The 15,170-nt window shown below is 44.8% G+C and overlaps 1 protein-coding gene across 3 annotated transcripts in view; it reads left to right on the forward strand.

The window, feature by feature from the left end:
* The window catches only part of PLEKHD1 (pleckstrin homology and coiled-coil domain containing D1), a 32,750-nt gene extending 18,808 nt beyond the window's left edge, over positions 1–13,942 (forward strand). For all 3 annotated transcript variants that reach the window (XM_039388981.1, XM_039388982.1, XM_027716932.2), the window contains 8 exons: positions 1,749–1,801; positions 4,064–4,158; positions 5,037–5,130; positions 6,399–6,577; positions 7,303–7,435; positions 9,226–9,370; positions 11,330–11,479; positions 12,064–13,942. In XM_039388981.1, coding sequence (XP_039244915.1) covers positions 1,749–1,801; positions 4,064–4,158; positions 5,037–5,130; positions 6,399–6,577; positions 7,303–7,435; positions 9,226–9,370; positions 11,330–11,479; positions 12,064–12,224 — 1,010 coding nt within the window. In that variant the 3' untranslated portion in view covers positions 12,225–13,942. The remainder of the gene's footprint in view (positions 1–1,748; positions 1,802–4,063; positions 4,159–5,036; positions 5,131–6,398; positions 6,578–7,302; positions 7,436–9,225; positions 9,371–11,329; positions 11,480–12,063) is intronic.
* Positions 13,943–15,170: the final 1,228 nt, after the last annotated feature.

The raw sequence follows: 15,170 nt of genomic DNA on the forward strand, positions 1-15,170 counted from the left end.
TCACACATACGAGTTGATGGATGGGCTTGTATGTGAGGCAGGGAGGGAGGAGCAGCTCCATGTCTGACAAAGGGATAATGGGGAGTGCTTAAAGGAGGACCTGGAGGGGCAGGAATGGGAGGAAGATTAGAAACAGGAAAACTTTGTCAAAACATTATTTTGCAACCACCAGAGCAGACTACAGAGCCTAAAAGACTGAAGAGGTCTTTAGTACGATAAAAGACAAAGTGATGGAGGAATAGAAGAATATACATTCTGTGGCAAACAGGAGATATTTGGAATATAAAATATATATTTCACTGGGTTCTTTGGTCCGTGACAGGAACATTCAGAGCTGGTCAATTGTCACAGTTGGTTACTTTCTTTTGACAGCAACTGTCTATTTCAATATAACTACTGAGGCTTCTGCCTCATTAGCCTTACCTTCAATGATCTGTGTCCATCCTCTAGTTAAAACTTTGAGGTCAGACACTGTTCCTGGCAGGAGGTCAAGGTTCTCTGGAGGAAGCAAACACTGCTCAGGGGAATTCCCTGAATCCACACTGAGTGGATCCCACCTTCCTTCCACCTGGTTAGGATCCAGGTTTCACTCTCAGACATGGACTTTACAGAGGGCCATCAAGTCCAGGGCTTGGGCCCCCTAAGAGGGGCAGAAGGGGGAAGGTGGAAGAGCCTCTGTGTAATTACAGTGCATCTGTGCTGGGTCCTGCCCAGGAGAAAGAGGTCAAGAGTGGAAAGGAAAGGCAGCAGTGGTGGTCAGCAGAGCTTTGGTAATGTAACACTATTTCTCTGGCAGCGGGAGCCCTGCTGTGGGCAGGAGGTGAAATCTGTGTTCCTCCTAGCAGTAGTACTCCGCCAGCGGTAGTAATCTCATCAGGTCTCCAGTACCAGGGAAATCAGTAGCATCCCACTCACCTGATATGGGGAAAATTTAATCTAAAACTGCTACAGTGAATCTGCCCTGCTCACATGGCAGCTTGGTGGCAGAGCTGAGAGCTAAACCTTAGGCTTAACTGTGAGGAGTGTGTTTCTGTCTAACTTCCTGTAAGTGTGACCAAGAGCTGCCTGAGGGAGAGCCTTTGAGGTTAGGGCATAGCACAACAGCAGGCTGCAGGGTAAGGAGCAGAGCAAGGCCTCTAGTGGGTGTGTATCTTCAGTAGACAAGAGCAGCTGATGTTGAGGGGAACTGCTCTGTATAGCAAAACTTTTGTGGCTAGGTTAGGAGATTGATTTCTGGCCTTGGCTGGAACATCCTAAGGTGACAATAGGGAGCTGGCAGTGATACCCAGAGGGCTAAGGAGTAAGGAGAGGATGATGTGCTAGGCAGGTGGGGATGAGGCACTGAGCTGCAGGAGAACTGACTGCTGGTACCTGGTGTGTGACCCTGTGCGCCCACTTAACCTTTCTGTGCCTTTGTTTCCTCATCTGTGAAACAGAGATAAGAATATTTTTCTGACTCAGCTAGAGGATAGTGGAGGTCAGTTCATTAATGTTCTTTAAGAGCATTGAGAGGAAACCTTAGAAGGAGTACACAGCAATGTGGTTGTTTAGTTTATTCAGTTATTTGGCAGGATGAAGTTACAGAACATCCCATTACGTGCCATCTTAGACTTTGGAGCCTCTCAGACAGATGCACACAAAGGAATAGGGAATGCTTCAGAAAGTCAGTGTTTCATGTTTGTAAATATCCCCAGGATATAAAATGCTTTTCTCTGTGCTTTCTCTGGCCTTTGTTTGTGTGCTTGCAGATAAACTAATGGAGGAAACAGAAGAGCTATGTCTGCAAAGGGAGCAAAAAGAGGTGAGTGTTCATCCCAAGCCAATTTCCTTTAAATTCCATGTGGCAGGAGTGGGATTTTGGGAGTTGCTGGTTTGAAGGCATGTCAGGGTTCAGGGAGAGGGGCTTGTGGAGCCACAAGAGTCTCCAGTCAAACTCTGGACCCCGTGGATGAAGAGAGGAATAAGATTTGTGCCATGAGATGGGTCTTGGAGGTGTACCCTTGCTCCCTTTCCCTGTTATTTTCCATGCAGCGTGCTTGTGATTATATCTGCAGGAGGACCAGGGAGGAAAATGAAATGAAATTCATATTCACTGGATTGAATGACACAATTGTTATTTGGCAGAGAAGACTCTGGCAATCAAGACTTGTCTCCACAGTTAGAAAGCAAATAAACAGACCTGACATGGTTCCAGTGTAGAGATACTGTTGTAAGAAACAAGGAGCAGAAAAAGCAACATGGTTTGTTTTTCGGACACACCAGAGATGGGGAGAATAATAAATATTGCACGAGAGAAAAATCAAGAGAGCACCCCCTAAGAGGTGACTATGATACCTTAATTTATCTTAGAATCATAGAATGGTTTGGGTTGGAAGGGGCCTTAAAGATCACCTAGTTCCAGCCTCCCTGCCACGGGCAGGGACATCTTTCACCAAACGAGGCTGCTTTATCAAGTTTATAATTGCTTTCCAACAAGACACGTGTCTTGTCGATACCACCTAAGGAGTCTTTCTGCTGTGCCTTTTGCAGCCGGACTTGTCTGTCCCTCATTGGCCTTTTTAGTCACCAGCGCGCTTGTAGGAAATGTGGGTAGAGCCCTTCCCAAATCTTCGTTCGCGAAGCCTAGCCATGAGATGAGATGAGAATTGTTTTCCAAACTATTCCTAACTTATGGTTGCTTAATATAGTGAGAGTAGCTCATTCTCACATTTCCAGCAAAACGATACTGATTTTTATAGCACCATCATGAAGTCATTGCAAGATAGCTGTGCAAATGGATTGTCTTATTACACAGTAGAAAAGTCTGCATGGATGTAGAATACCATGTTACAACCTTGCAAAGTGCCTCATGTTCTATTCCAGTTAATCCAAAACAACCATTGCCCCTCTTTAGGAAAAGATGGCAATGCTGACCTTGGCTTCTCAGGCCTATATATTTCTTGCATACATTCTTGGAGAGCTAAAATCCAAAGATAGCTTGGACTCTCCTTTAGGGCTAAGCTACTTCTGCCTTTACAGGGAGACATCCCTTTCTGGTGAAGTAGCCTGCTGCACAGCCCACAGCCATGGGGAGGGAAATGCCCTTGTCTGAAGATCCTGGAACAAATCTCTGCTATTAAAAAGCCATGCACAGTAACTCCATTGCCCACAAAGAGCAGATGGGACCAGGTTAGTCTGAAGGAGTTTGGTACTGTGAAGAACTTAATGTAGAGCTCACTGAGCTGTGGCAGTCTGACCTGTTGAGAGCCTGAAGGCTCCAGAGAAGTATGCTGGGAAGGAAGCTTGAACCATGTGTCTGCACCATGGAGCGAGACGCTTAATATTAATTTATTCAGTGTCAGTGCTGTTTTGTGACTAGCCTGGGCCTGCAACAGGAGTTGTGCTTAGCAGCTATAGCTGCAAAGGGACCTATCAGGGACCAGGACCCTTGCTGTATTTTGTCCCTGTCTTTCTCCATCTGCAGTAGGTCTCAGTACAACTGCTGCCTCTAGACTAGGGGAAGAGGCTGTTTCACTGCTTGAGGACAACTTGTATTTTGTGCTCTTTAAGTATGGTTTTATCAGCACAAAGATAGTGACAGGCTGATTAAACTGTGCAAAGCTGTAACTGAACAGTTTGTGTTTTCCTGCCCCAGTGGGGGTGGAGAGCAAGGCAGAGCTAGTAGAAAAATCACACTTCAGGCACAGCAATTCCGGGGCTGTCACACTCCTTCAGGACTATCTGTACCTTAACATGTGGGTGCCTGGAAATGGTACATACACGTGGAGTCCAGCATTCCCAGGGACCTTCTGTATATATGCATCAGAGCTGACCTGTGCAGAGAGCATGTCTGGGATTTTCGTGTGCTTGGTAACCTGGCTGGGGCTTATGGATGTCTGAAAATCCTCAACTTACTTCAAATCCCTTCTAATTGCTCCTGGACAAAAGTGTGGTGTGATCAGACACCTTGTGGCTCTACATAGCTGGGGTTAAATGCCAGGTTTAAAGTCCCAGGCACTGTTAACAGGGAAGCCTAGCCTAACCGTGTAGGCAGAGTACATTCCTGTCTTCTCTTCTGGGCCAGGAACTCGAGCGCCTGAACCAGATGCTGGAAGCAGAGAAGCAGCAGTTTGAAGAGGTGGTGCGGGAGCTGCGGCTGGAGCAGGAGGAGATCAGACGGTAAGGCAGCAGACTGTGCAGGGCAGGAAAAGGACACCAACTCCCATACCAGACAAAAGTGCCACTGTCGTGGTGAATCAAAACAGTTTGTAAAATCTACCTATTTTTGTGTGTGTAGGAAGGAGAATAGATGCTATATTGACCAAAACAGGAATGGTTGTGGGCTGTTTACCTGCATTTGCTATTGCTTGTGTGACCAATAGAATACAGCTTAGTTTCATTTTGCATTCAGGGCTCCAGCAATTTATTTTCAAAGGGCTTGGACATCAGCAAACCCCAGATTGGTTGGGGAAGCGTGGCAATGGAGGTGCTAGAGAGGATTTCAAAGAGGCAATTACTTTGATTGGCTGACCAGCCCTGTGGGGTCCAGACATATGGATCTGGTTTTCCACCATCAGCTAAATGACAATGGGTGGATGATGATGTTGCCTCACCAAGAATTGTTTTGTTATTTTAAGAATTACACTATGCAAAATGTAACCAGAGAACGTATTTAGAAAGAGAAGGATCAAAATGCTTTGCCCTGAGTGTTGAAAGGGCTGTTTAGCCATTGCCCTCTTTTTTTTTTTGTTTTCCTTTTCTCTCCCTAAATAACATCTCGGTGTGATTTTGCAAACCATTTTTGTTTTCATAGACCTACCTCTGCTTAAATATGACTGTCCTTGCTAGAGACAGTTCGGTTTGGTTTGATGATGAGGAGGCACAGTAAAGTTCCTGAATGCCCATAGTGTGTTCAAGGCAGGATGTGATGCTTCCTGACAAACTCCTGACTCTCCAGGACTGCCTTCACCAAGAGATCCACAGCCCGCGCAGTCTGAGCGTGGTCTCTGGGGCTAGTGTTCCACTGCAATAGCTGTTCCCCCTTTTTGCTTCTTTAGGGAGCTAGAGCTCACAGCCCGCTCCCTTAAAGGAGTGGAGGAAGAAAAGAAAGAGTTGCGAAGCCTGACGCAGTCCTTACAGAACACCCTGGAGGTGAGTGACCACTTCTCACCTCTGAGTGACAGCATTTTAGTGTGCTATGGAATGAATCTAATATCTGCTAGCGCCAAAGTTAAGTCCTGTACAGATGAACAGGTTCATTTGGTAGCTGGTATGAATGCCAAAATCCCCCATGGAAAAGGATGAGAAGTGATACAGAGCCCAGCAGAAGCAAAATTTTCTCAGTCATAGCAGGTGAACCATAGCAGAAAAACCAAAAGTTGCAGTTTGGGAAGCTCAGGTTGAACACTAGGGAGAGAATTTTCACTGGATGGATAGGCAGGCAGTGGGAGAGCCTGAGGAAGCTTCATCGTGGAAGGTTTTCACAACTGGACTGTAGAAAGCCACATCTGACCATATCCTGCTGTGCTGGCAGACCAGCTCTGAACAGGAGGTTGGACTTGAGCCTGCTGGAGGGTGCCTTCCAGCCAACATGGCTGTAAGTCATGCACTTTTTTTTTTTAAACTGCAACTCCCTAAGTTCTGGTGGAAATTGGAGCGGGAGAAAGGCATTCCTTGTTTGCAGAAGAGAGCATGGTGTTCCCAAGGAATCCTGTACCACATGGGAATATAGGAAAAGGAATATTGATGTATTAAAATCTTTCCTTACTTGGTATCACTCTGGTGGATTTGTGGAAAGTGTCTTTTCTAAATGCACATTGTTTGTGAGATTTTCATACAGCCAGCCTTTGGAAGCCTCAAGGTCATTCTTAATGTTTGTGTCAGATGCTGCAAGTTTGTCCAAAAATCTGTTCCTTTGAGCTCTTCTCCTTGCCTGAAGTTATGGGAATGAAAAAAGAACTGGAAAGATAGTGAAGGACTGTTCATGCTCTAGTTGCACACTGAACCAAACACTTCACAGGCAAACAGCATGATATGTCTTATTGCCCTGCAGTTAGAAGTACCACAGAGGGGATGCCTCCAGTTCCCATTGAGGAGCAAGCCAAGCTGGGGAAGGCAGGGAAGCGGGCTGCATCTGTGATGCACTAGGGAATCACAAGGCTCCAGTCCCTGAATTGTGTCCTTACTGGCATATCACATAAAAGGAGCCTGCAGGTTCTCTCCCCCTTCATAGCAAAGGCTGTGGTGGAGGCTTGCTCCTCATGAGTCAGGTACAAAATGAAAACCTAATTTTGTTATTTGTGTTTTTAACCTGAATGAGGCATGTAAGGGTGGAGGGACTCAATAGGGAAGAGCCAGGCAGGAACAGGAGCAGAAACATTAGACTTAGCTGATATTCACAATCTCTGTCCTTCTTCAAGGAGCTCTCCCTGGAAAAGCAGCAAATGCTGGAGATGCTGGAAGAAAATGAGAGCCAGGTCCCACCTCCAACCAGCCCCAGCAAAGAGCAAAGCCCCATCTGGGGACTGCACTGCAGCCTGCGACAGATTGAAGAGAAGATGCAGCAACTTCTGCAGGAGAAACTCCTGGCAGAGAAGAGGTGAAGTGGGGGCAGGGGTTCTTGAGGTGGTATCAGGAACAAGATGTGATCCAGTGTGAGGAGGGTGGTGTGAAAAGAGGTAGTTTTGCCCCTTGCAGGTGGGAGGCATGGGGTTGTGGCTAAATATTTGCAGGCTTAAAATATCACTTCAAAACAGTTTCCCTGTTTATCCTGAGACCTGCAGAGAGCCAAGATCCTTTATAATTTCCATTCTTGGGTGTGGTAAAGGGAAGAGGGCACTTCTGCCCTGCTCAGGCTTAGGGATGCCAAATGATGTGACTGTCTGCTGACTTGCTTTTTCGTTGCCAACACAAGACAAGTCTGGAAGATTGTCTGGTTCCCATGGCAGGAGTTTAGGGTACAAACACTACAAAGGAGACAGAATGAGGCAGGGCTGCTGAACTTCTTGCTCCCGGTTGGGCCTTCTCCTTTCAAACCAGGATTTGGACACGTGAAGGTGTTCATGGCCTGTCCCTAAGGAGTGTTTGGTGCTTCTGGGCCTCATCAGGGGGTTGAGAGTGTTCGATTCTAGAACTGTCCACCTGGCTTTCTCCAGCAATGCCTGTATTGTTGGAGTGAAGCACAGACAGTGCTCCTGTTAGCACCTCTTTGCTCAGGACAGCCAGATAGTTAAGCATGCCCAATCACGATACTGAGCCTCTTTCCTTCCTGTCAGTTGTGCTGGGGTGGGAATGGTCATCTTTCTTTGCTGTGCCATGCATCAGAATGAAGGAGAATGAGGAGCGGTCCCGAGCACTGGAGGAGGAGCGGGAGTTTTACTCTTCCCAGTCACAAGCACTGCAGAACTCACTGTCGGAGCTGACTGCAGAGAAACAGCAGGCAGAGAGAGACCTCAAGGTATTCCCTGCAAATGTTGTATATTGCTGTCCCTGGGCCTAAAGTGCTCTCATTTTCCTTCTCAGTTCATCCCCCATCAAGCCAAACTCTTTGTTTTATTTCGTTTTCATGTTGTGATTACAAATCTTCATTTGCTGTGCTTCCTATTGCCAACCGTATCCTGGGCTGCATCAAAAGCATCAAGACCAGTAGATTCTGCCCCTCTACTCTGCCCTTGTGAGACCCTACCTGGAGTACTGCATCCAGTTCTGGGGTCCTCAGCACAGGAAGGACATGGATGTGTTGCAATGAGTCCAGAGGAGGATCACAAAGATCATCAGAGGACTGGAGCACCTCTTCTGTGAAGACAAGCTGAGAGACCTTGGGTTGTTTAGGCTGGATAAGAGAAGGCTCTGAGAAGGAAACCTTACAGCACCTTCCAGTACCTAAAAGAGGCTACAAGAGAGCTGGAGAGGGAATTTTTACAAGGATATGTGGTGATAGGACAAGAGGAATTGGCTTAAAACTGAAAGAGGAGAGGTTTAGATTAGATATTAGGAAGAAATTTTTTACTGTGAGGGTGATGAGGCACTGGAACAGGTTGCCCAGAGAAGTTGTGGATGCCCCATCCCTGGAAATGTTCAGGACCAGGTTGTATGGGGCTTTGAGCAGTGTGGTCTAGTGAAAGCTGTCACTGTCCACAGCAGAGGGGTTGGAACTAGATGATCTTTAAGGTCTCTTCCAATCCAAAACGCTCTGTGACACCATCATAACACATGAAGTTGCCATGTCGTATCTATGTAGCACTACTATTTATTTTCTCATTCTGAAGCCTGATTAAACTGTTTAGTGCAAGTCTTTTAGTTTGCTACTATGAAATCATTGTCTAAAGATGAAGGGAAGAAAAAAGTAAAAGAATAAAGTAGACACAAAAAAGAATAAAGATTATTTCAAAGAAATGTTACCATGGACATTGCAGAACTGAGCAGATATCTTCCCTCCTCACTTGTGCTCAGAAAATCAATCTTAAGATGTGTAAATCTTCAGTAACCTCTGCAAGAACTTGAGTTGAAAAGCAGAGGAACGCAGCTGAGGTACCAGCCCTCCTTTGTAACAGAGGATACTTTGTCCAATTACCTTTGCATAGATTAATACACGATATTTTATTTAAATCTAAATAATATAAAGGTTATGTTTATTGTTGGCTGTTTGACACTCAACCTGCTTATACAAATATTTTATCCAAAAAAACCCCAGTTCTTCTTTTTCCTGCATTTCCAATATTTTTTTTTATCCCGTATCCTTCCACTTGGCCAAACAGAAGCTAAGTTGACCTAAGCTGTATTAGTCATTCTCATTTGCTAAGCTACTACTTCAGTTCTAAATTTCCTTGTGTTTTGTTCCTGAAACTCAGTACTGTACATCCCTTTGTGAGAACTGACTGCCTCTATCTCAAGTCCATCTCAGCTGGAATTATGTCCTCCCTTTCCTGCTCATCTGTAAATACTTGCATTAGCACAAATTCATGTGTTGAAATACCATCTCTGATTCCATATGGTTTATACAATGGGAGGAAAACTTCAGAAAATGAAAGTCAAAGTAAAGGAGAATTACTAAAATAGTCTGTACTTCAGATTCCGACTGAAGACATGAGGAACAACTTTTATGTTATCCTACAATATTTCTAAAGATTTTCATCACTGTTGTCTTTTTGTTTTCAACCATGGTGAGTCCCTCACAGACCTCGTGGGTTACCAGGATGATTATTGAGACACAAGCCAGTTTCCAGCAATTCTTTTTCTCTTCCTCAGGCTGAGGTGAAGGTACGCATGGATCTGGAGAAGAGACTGAGAGAAGCTGAGGAAGCATTGCAGAGCTTGGAGCAAGGCTTAAATTCTCTGCATTGCAACAAGGAGAAAGAGGAAAAGATGAAAGCAGATGTCAGTAACTTGAGAAGTAAGTCAGTCATCCATCCTCTCTCCTGATAAGCAAAGTCTGAGAGAGAAAATATTTCTACCCATCTTTCCAGACACACAAAGAAGATCCTCAGTGCACATAATGTGCTCTTCCAACTTCTTGTACCTCCACCACACCTCCCATTTGAGGAGCCATAATGTGCTATGTGGGCACTTGGTATTTTGCCCTCAAAGGAGGGTGAAATTATCCCAGCCTTCTTTGTTGGGTGCAAGACAAACCTAAAGGTAGAGATGATCAAATGCTTTCCAAAATGTCAAAGGGAAGCTGTGGCAGAGCTATGAAGACTGACTAGGCCTGAGTTAAAGAGTCTTCTGATTCCCCTCAAGACATTATTTTCTCAGCCTTGGTTACAACAACATCAGTTTAAGGAGGACTGTGGTTGCTGTACCAACGTGCTGGTAGGTGACCCAGCAGGTGAAGTTTGGATCCTTACTTGGACCTGAATTACAGCATCAGCACTGCTGTGCTGAGACAGCTGCAGTCTACAGGTCAGGTGTAAGACTCATGTCCTCACAGGTTAACCTTATTTCCTTGCCCTTTTTGTGTTTATTTGGGTTGGAGATTTTTGGGTATTTTGGAGGGGCATTTCCCTAGCATTTGGCTTGAGTTGGGTCTGGGAACTGACATTAGCAGCTTCAGTTGTATGAAGTCTTTCTTATTTTCCATCCTCAAGTATAGTTCAGAGGGAAAAGGTTGTGAAGATGCTGTATTTGTACAGTTAAGGCTTCATTTCAGTGAAGGGTGGATGTACTGGGCCAATACAGAAAAGTCAAAAAGTCCTGTGGCATTCTGAGCGCAGTTTACGTAGAAAGAATAAAAAGAAGAATAAGAAAAAAATAAATACATGTATTAATACTTTTATATCTATTCACATATCTATACATTTTATATATTTAAATAAAATAAATATTATTCAGTAGTTTCTACATAAGATTTCTAAACTGAGGAAAACCAACATGATTCTGAACTTCATCCCACTGTCTCAGGGCCATGGTAAGAAAACAGAGCTAAAGTGGATATGTTTATTGAGTTCAGCATTCAAGTAGAGCTGAGCTACCTGCCTGGGGCATAAGTGAGTAACCTCTGGTACTGAATGTTTCCTGACATTTCCAATCTTAAATTTTGGGGGATGTTTTCTTCAAAAGAGTAAAAATGAGCAGAGCACTAGAGAAAATGAGGGACCATCAATGTTTTCCTTAACTTTGGTTAAGATTGCATCAGTCCTTCCAAGTGGTTCCTGCTGCTCTGCCCTGCTCTGCCCTTTCATATAAAAGTTTGGGCACATTAGCACATGATGCCTTTGAACAGCAAGGGGCCAGCGACAGGCAGAAGGACAGCAAGACTGGAATGGCAGAAGAGATGCTGGTTAGACCATAGGAGGGGAAATAGGCCAAGAAAAGCAGCCTGTGTGGCAGATCAGGACAGAATAACATTGTCAGAGTTTGGACGTGGGGCTTTGCTTGGAGCCTATAATGTAAATATCTCTGTGCTATGCTTTTAAGAAATTCCTGGCCATGTATGGCCTGGAGGTGTGTGTCCATGCCAGTGTTGCCAAAACCTCCCTTTCCCAGTTAGACTTGACTGGTTTTAGAAGTCCTTCAAAGAAAGTATGATGAGTGAGGCTTCATACCCTCTGTTGCAAGAGAGTTGAGAAGTTTTATTACAGTATCAGAGGCAGTTGAATCATGAGCAGTTGTGTGAATGATTGATGTGGAATGTTCTGCAGTTTTTTCTAAAATTTGAGTATGCATTTTTTGGGAACCAGAGGTTTTTGTCACTGAAAATGTTCATTTTGATGATGTTCAGGAGCTTCATAGATTGTTGTTTGTGAAGATAATCATTATCTGGCTCAGCCCATTAACAAGTGCAGTCCCTTGTGACTGGTTCATTGCTTGGAGTGTCTGTCCCATCACTCTTACAGTGGTGTCTTTTTCTCAGAGTTCTTTGAAGAGTGCATCCGCAATGCCGAGCTGGAGGCCAAGATGCCTGTGATCATGAAGAACTCCGTGTACATCCACAAGGCTGCCACTCGTCGCATAAAGAGCTGCCGCTTCCGCTGCCGGAGAACCAGTACTTCATGGAATGACAGTAGGTATCAGGCAGCTTTTTAATCTCTATTCTGCAAGAGCAGATACGTGCAGATGGGGCTGACAGAACAGTAAAGTCTCCAAAGATCATCCGTATTTCGTATTCCTTAGTAGTAGAATGGAGCTACAGTGCTACTTGGAGCTTCCTCTCCCAGAGGAGGCACTGAGCCTGTGTACTTGTTGCCTGTTTCTTTATGTATGTTGAAAGCTAACTGCTGTGATGGTTCCAGGCCCCCAAAAAATGCTTAAATGTTACTTCATTGGAATGCTTAATCACAGACTAAGTTAAGTTGGAAGGAACACCTGGACATTGTTGAATCCAATCTGGTGCTCAGAGTGGCTACTTGCAAGGTTAGATTAGGTTCTGTGTAGCACCTCAAATCAGAGGCAGCTGTAAAGAAAAGCGTGTTTCCATGCTGCCAGCATTCTCCTCCTCTGAACACAGTAAGGTAAAGCTGTTAAAGCAAAATGGTTAGCTCATCCCCTGCCAGGTGATCACATGGCTTGTGTGCTCTAGTGAAGCTTTATCTTCAGTTTGTGTCCCTGATGGAGAGTGCTGACCTTTCTATGCTGTTCTTGTTTCAGTGAAGCAGTCCCAGTCCTTCATCTTCTCGCATGCTGAAGCTGAAAACATTGAAGAGCTGAAAGAAGCAGCCAAAAGACTGAGCCGGGACCAGCGCTTCAGGAAAACTATCTATCAAATCATGAGGTCACAAAAGGATTCTGCTTCAGGGGACAAAAAGTGACTCTTCTTGGGAGGGGGCTTCTGAGCTCAACTTGCCATTCAGCTCCGCAAAAGTTATGCCCTTGGGCACTAGGGTCAGAAGGGAGATTTGCCCTTTGGTGGGGAAAGTGGGGTAAAGTTGTGTGTAGGCAATCCCCTCAGTTAGTGGCTTTGCTTTCATTTGAATGCTCCTTGTAGCCTGGCAGGCCTTCTCTACTGATCACTCCAGATCTGTTTGCTTCAGCTGCTTACATTAAGGCGTGTTTTGCCAAGATGCCACAGTCAGTGTTAAAGTAAACCACAGACCATAGGTTAAGAAAGGCCTCTTCTTTCCTTTCCTATCTAGTCTGTCTGCCAAACACAAGTGCTTCTGAGAAAGCCCTTTATCAGCCTATGTTCCAGCTAGTGTAATCTCCCCAGCTGGACACAGCTTACCCCTTTCTGCCTGATCCCCTCTAGGAAAGGGCTCGCTCCATACCCCCAGTCAATCAGCACTTCTGTGGGACACAGGCTGAAAACTGCAGCAGTCCCAGCATCCCAAGCACAGGCAAAAATATCAAACACAGGGCAACTTCTTGTCTTGATGCTACATAATTTCAAGCAAACAGCAGCAACACAAGGTGAAGACAACCTGAGGATGCTGAGGATTTGGCTCCAAGGAGGATCATGTACAGAGAAGAGCTTATAGGTAACTCAGTGGCATGGATGCAAGCTGGAGGGAGGGTTGTGTTGTGTTGACTGTGGGCAGAACATTCTGGGGCCACCTTTGCATATTTTTTGCACTGGGACATCTAGCTGTGTTGGAACAGATATGTGCTGCAAATGTTATTTATAGGCAGCATCAGTGTAGAGAAGCCCTTGACTCAGTCCTGATAGTTTCATCAACACCTCTGTAAAACAAGGTGGAGGGCAGGAAAGTGAGGACTGTCCAGCAACAAAACCCACTACCACTTCAAGAATTAAAAATTGTCAGCAGCAAGCTCCTACAGGGCTGTGGAAGTGGGGAAAGTCACCAGAGGAGAAGGGTTGATGCTGGGTGGAGGAGCATACTGTGAGGGTGTGATGCTCCTGAATGGAGTCACTCTGGTGTGACCAGAGGAAAAGCATTGAAAGCACAGCCTGTACTTTCCATGTCAGTCAGTCACTGACCAGTATCCTTCTGCCAGGCAATGGGAGGTTTTAAAGAAGGCTGACATTTTTGTGATGATTGATAAGTGAAGTGGTAGGAGAAGAGAATTTCCAACCTTCCTTAGCATACCTGATCCTTCTGTGTTGTTTCCACTTGTGCTTGCGTGCTAGAAAGCCACAAATGAATTCTGGCTCCTACAAGGCTGAAGGGCTGTGAGAAAACAATACAGAGCTGGTTTTCCCCTTTATGCTGTTCTCACATCATCTCTAGCTATTTTCCAGTTACAATATCTATATTATATGATGCTGGTAGGGACAGAATAAAGGACAGCCAGGGAATGTATCTGTAATTCAGGCAGTTAGGAAAATCATCTTGTGGGTTGGAATGCAGGACCTTTGTTCTATTACCATCAAAGCCACAATATCAGACCTTACAGAAGTACTGTATGCAGGAGGTAGCCACATCAGGTCTTCCTTAACTGTGCATATTGACAGCAATAAATAAATAAAAGTTATGCTGACACTAGAATGAATTCCTGTGTGTTCTTGATACACTGTCACTGAAATGATGTTAAATTGTCTCTGCAGGAGTTCAAATAAATTCTGACACACATATTTACTGCCAGTGCAATTCCTCTGCTTCACTGAGTTTTTGTGTTACCTGGTGCATGTGAAAAACTTTCACCTTTGCTACCCACTTCCACTTTTAAATGTGTAAAAAATTAAAGCACCAGCCATCTCTCTGTGTAACCAGCAAGGCATGCCCTAAGCCACCTGTGATGAGGTGCTTGCCATCAGTCATTCTTTGCTGCACAGGAATCTACTACCCTGTAAGCTCCAAGCTCCCTGGCAGAGTCAACATGGAGGTGGGTCTATGCACCACAGCAGCTTAATTAAGTGACTCTCTCCTTATTCTGGTTAAAAGGACACAGAAACTATTGATTTCAATGTTATCTGTGTATTTTTAATGCAATGCAGTAACAGGAGGATGGCTTAGGGAGCAACCCACGTCTGCTCAAACAACTTCCACTAGTAATTCTAGGTTAGATTGCTTTCTCCTCCTGGGAAACCTGGGAATGAGATGAGAACTCCCTCGACTGAGAGAGTTGTCTAAATTGTTTTCTTGTGTCTGAGGACAGGAGAAAATATAGGATGGTTTGCACCTCTAAGATTTCACTTCTGAAGTTGCAGAACAGTTAGATTGTGGCCATTCTTCCACCACCTCCATCTTCTGGCTAACATCTGGGAAATTCTCTTCTGTCTTCCCTGTTGTCCCTTTCAGAGACACTTTAAAATTTGTGGACACTGCCAAACGTGAAGCCTTCTGATTCTTCTCTGCATTGTCTTGCCTACTTTTCACAGTGTGAAGAATGGTTCCCATTAAGGTTTAACTAACCAATTTAAGGGTTAATTTCATCCTCCTTGTAAGACACACAGGCTCTTTCAGTCTCTAATGAGATAGAAGGATTCCTGCCCAAGGCCAGGGCTTTGGCAGCTCCCCTGGTGCCCACTGCCCCAAGGCTTTACTCTTGCACAGAAGTAAATGGCAGAGAAAGGAAGGCAACCACAGCCCTATTGCCCCCCCATCTGTGCTGCTTCTAAAGCAGAGAAAGTGGATAAGAAACGGAAATTGCCCTTGGGGTCAGAAGTCAATAGTAAATGGTTGCTGGTGCGTGTTATGCATTGTTGTGCATGGCACATAAGTGACACAGGCTGGTAGCAGTTTTCAGCTACAGAGCATGGCTTTTTTTTTTTTTTTTAGCTCCAGATAGTAGGCAGGCTTTCTGCTTAGGACTTAGTGTAATATTGGCATATCTCTATGGAAATAAGATGATAGTTT

This window comes from Pipra filicauda, unplaced genomic scaffold (assembly GCF_003945595.2).
Source record: "Pipra filicauda isolate LSUMZ 115617 unplaced genomic scaffold, ASM394559v2 scaffold6_size6359152_pilon, whole genome shotgun sequence".
NCBI classification, from domain to species: domain Eukaryota; kingdom Metazoa; phylum Chordata; class Aves; order Passeriformes; family Pipridae; genus Pipra; species Pipra filicauda.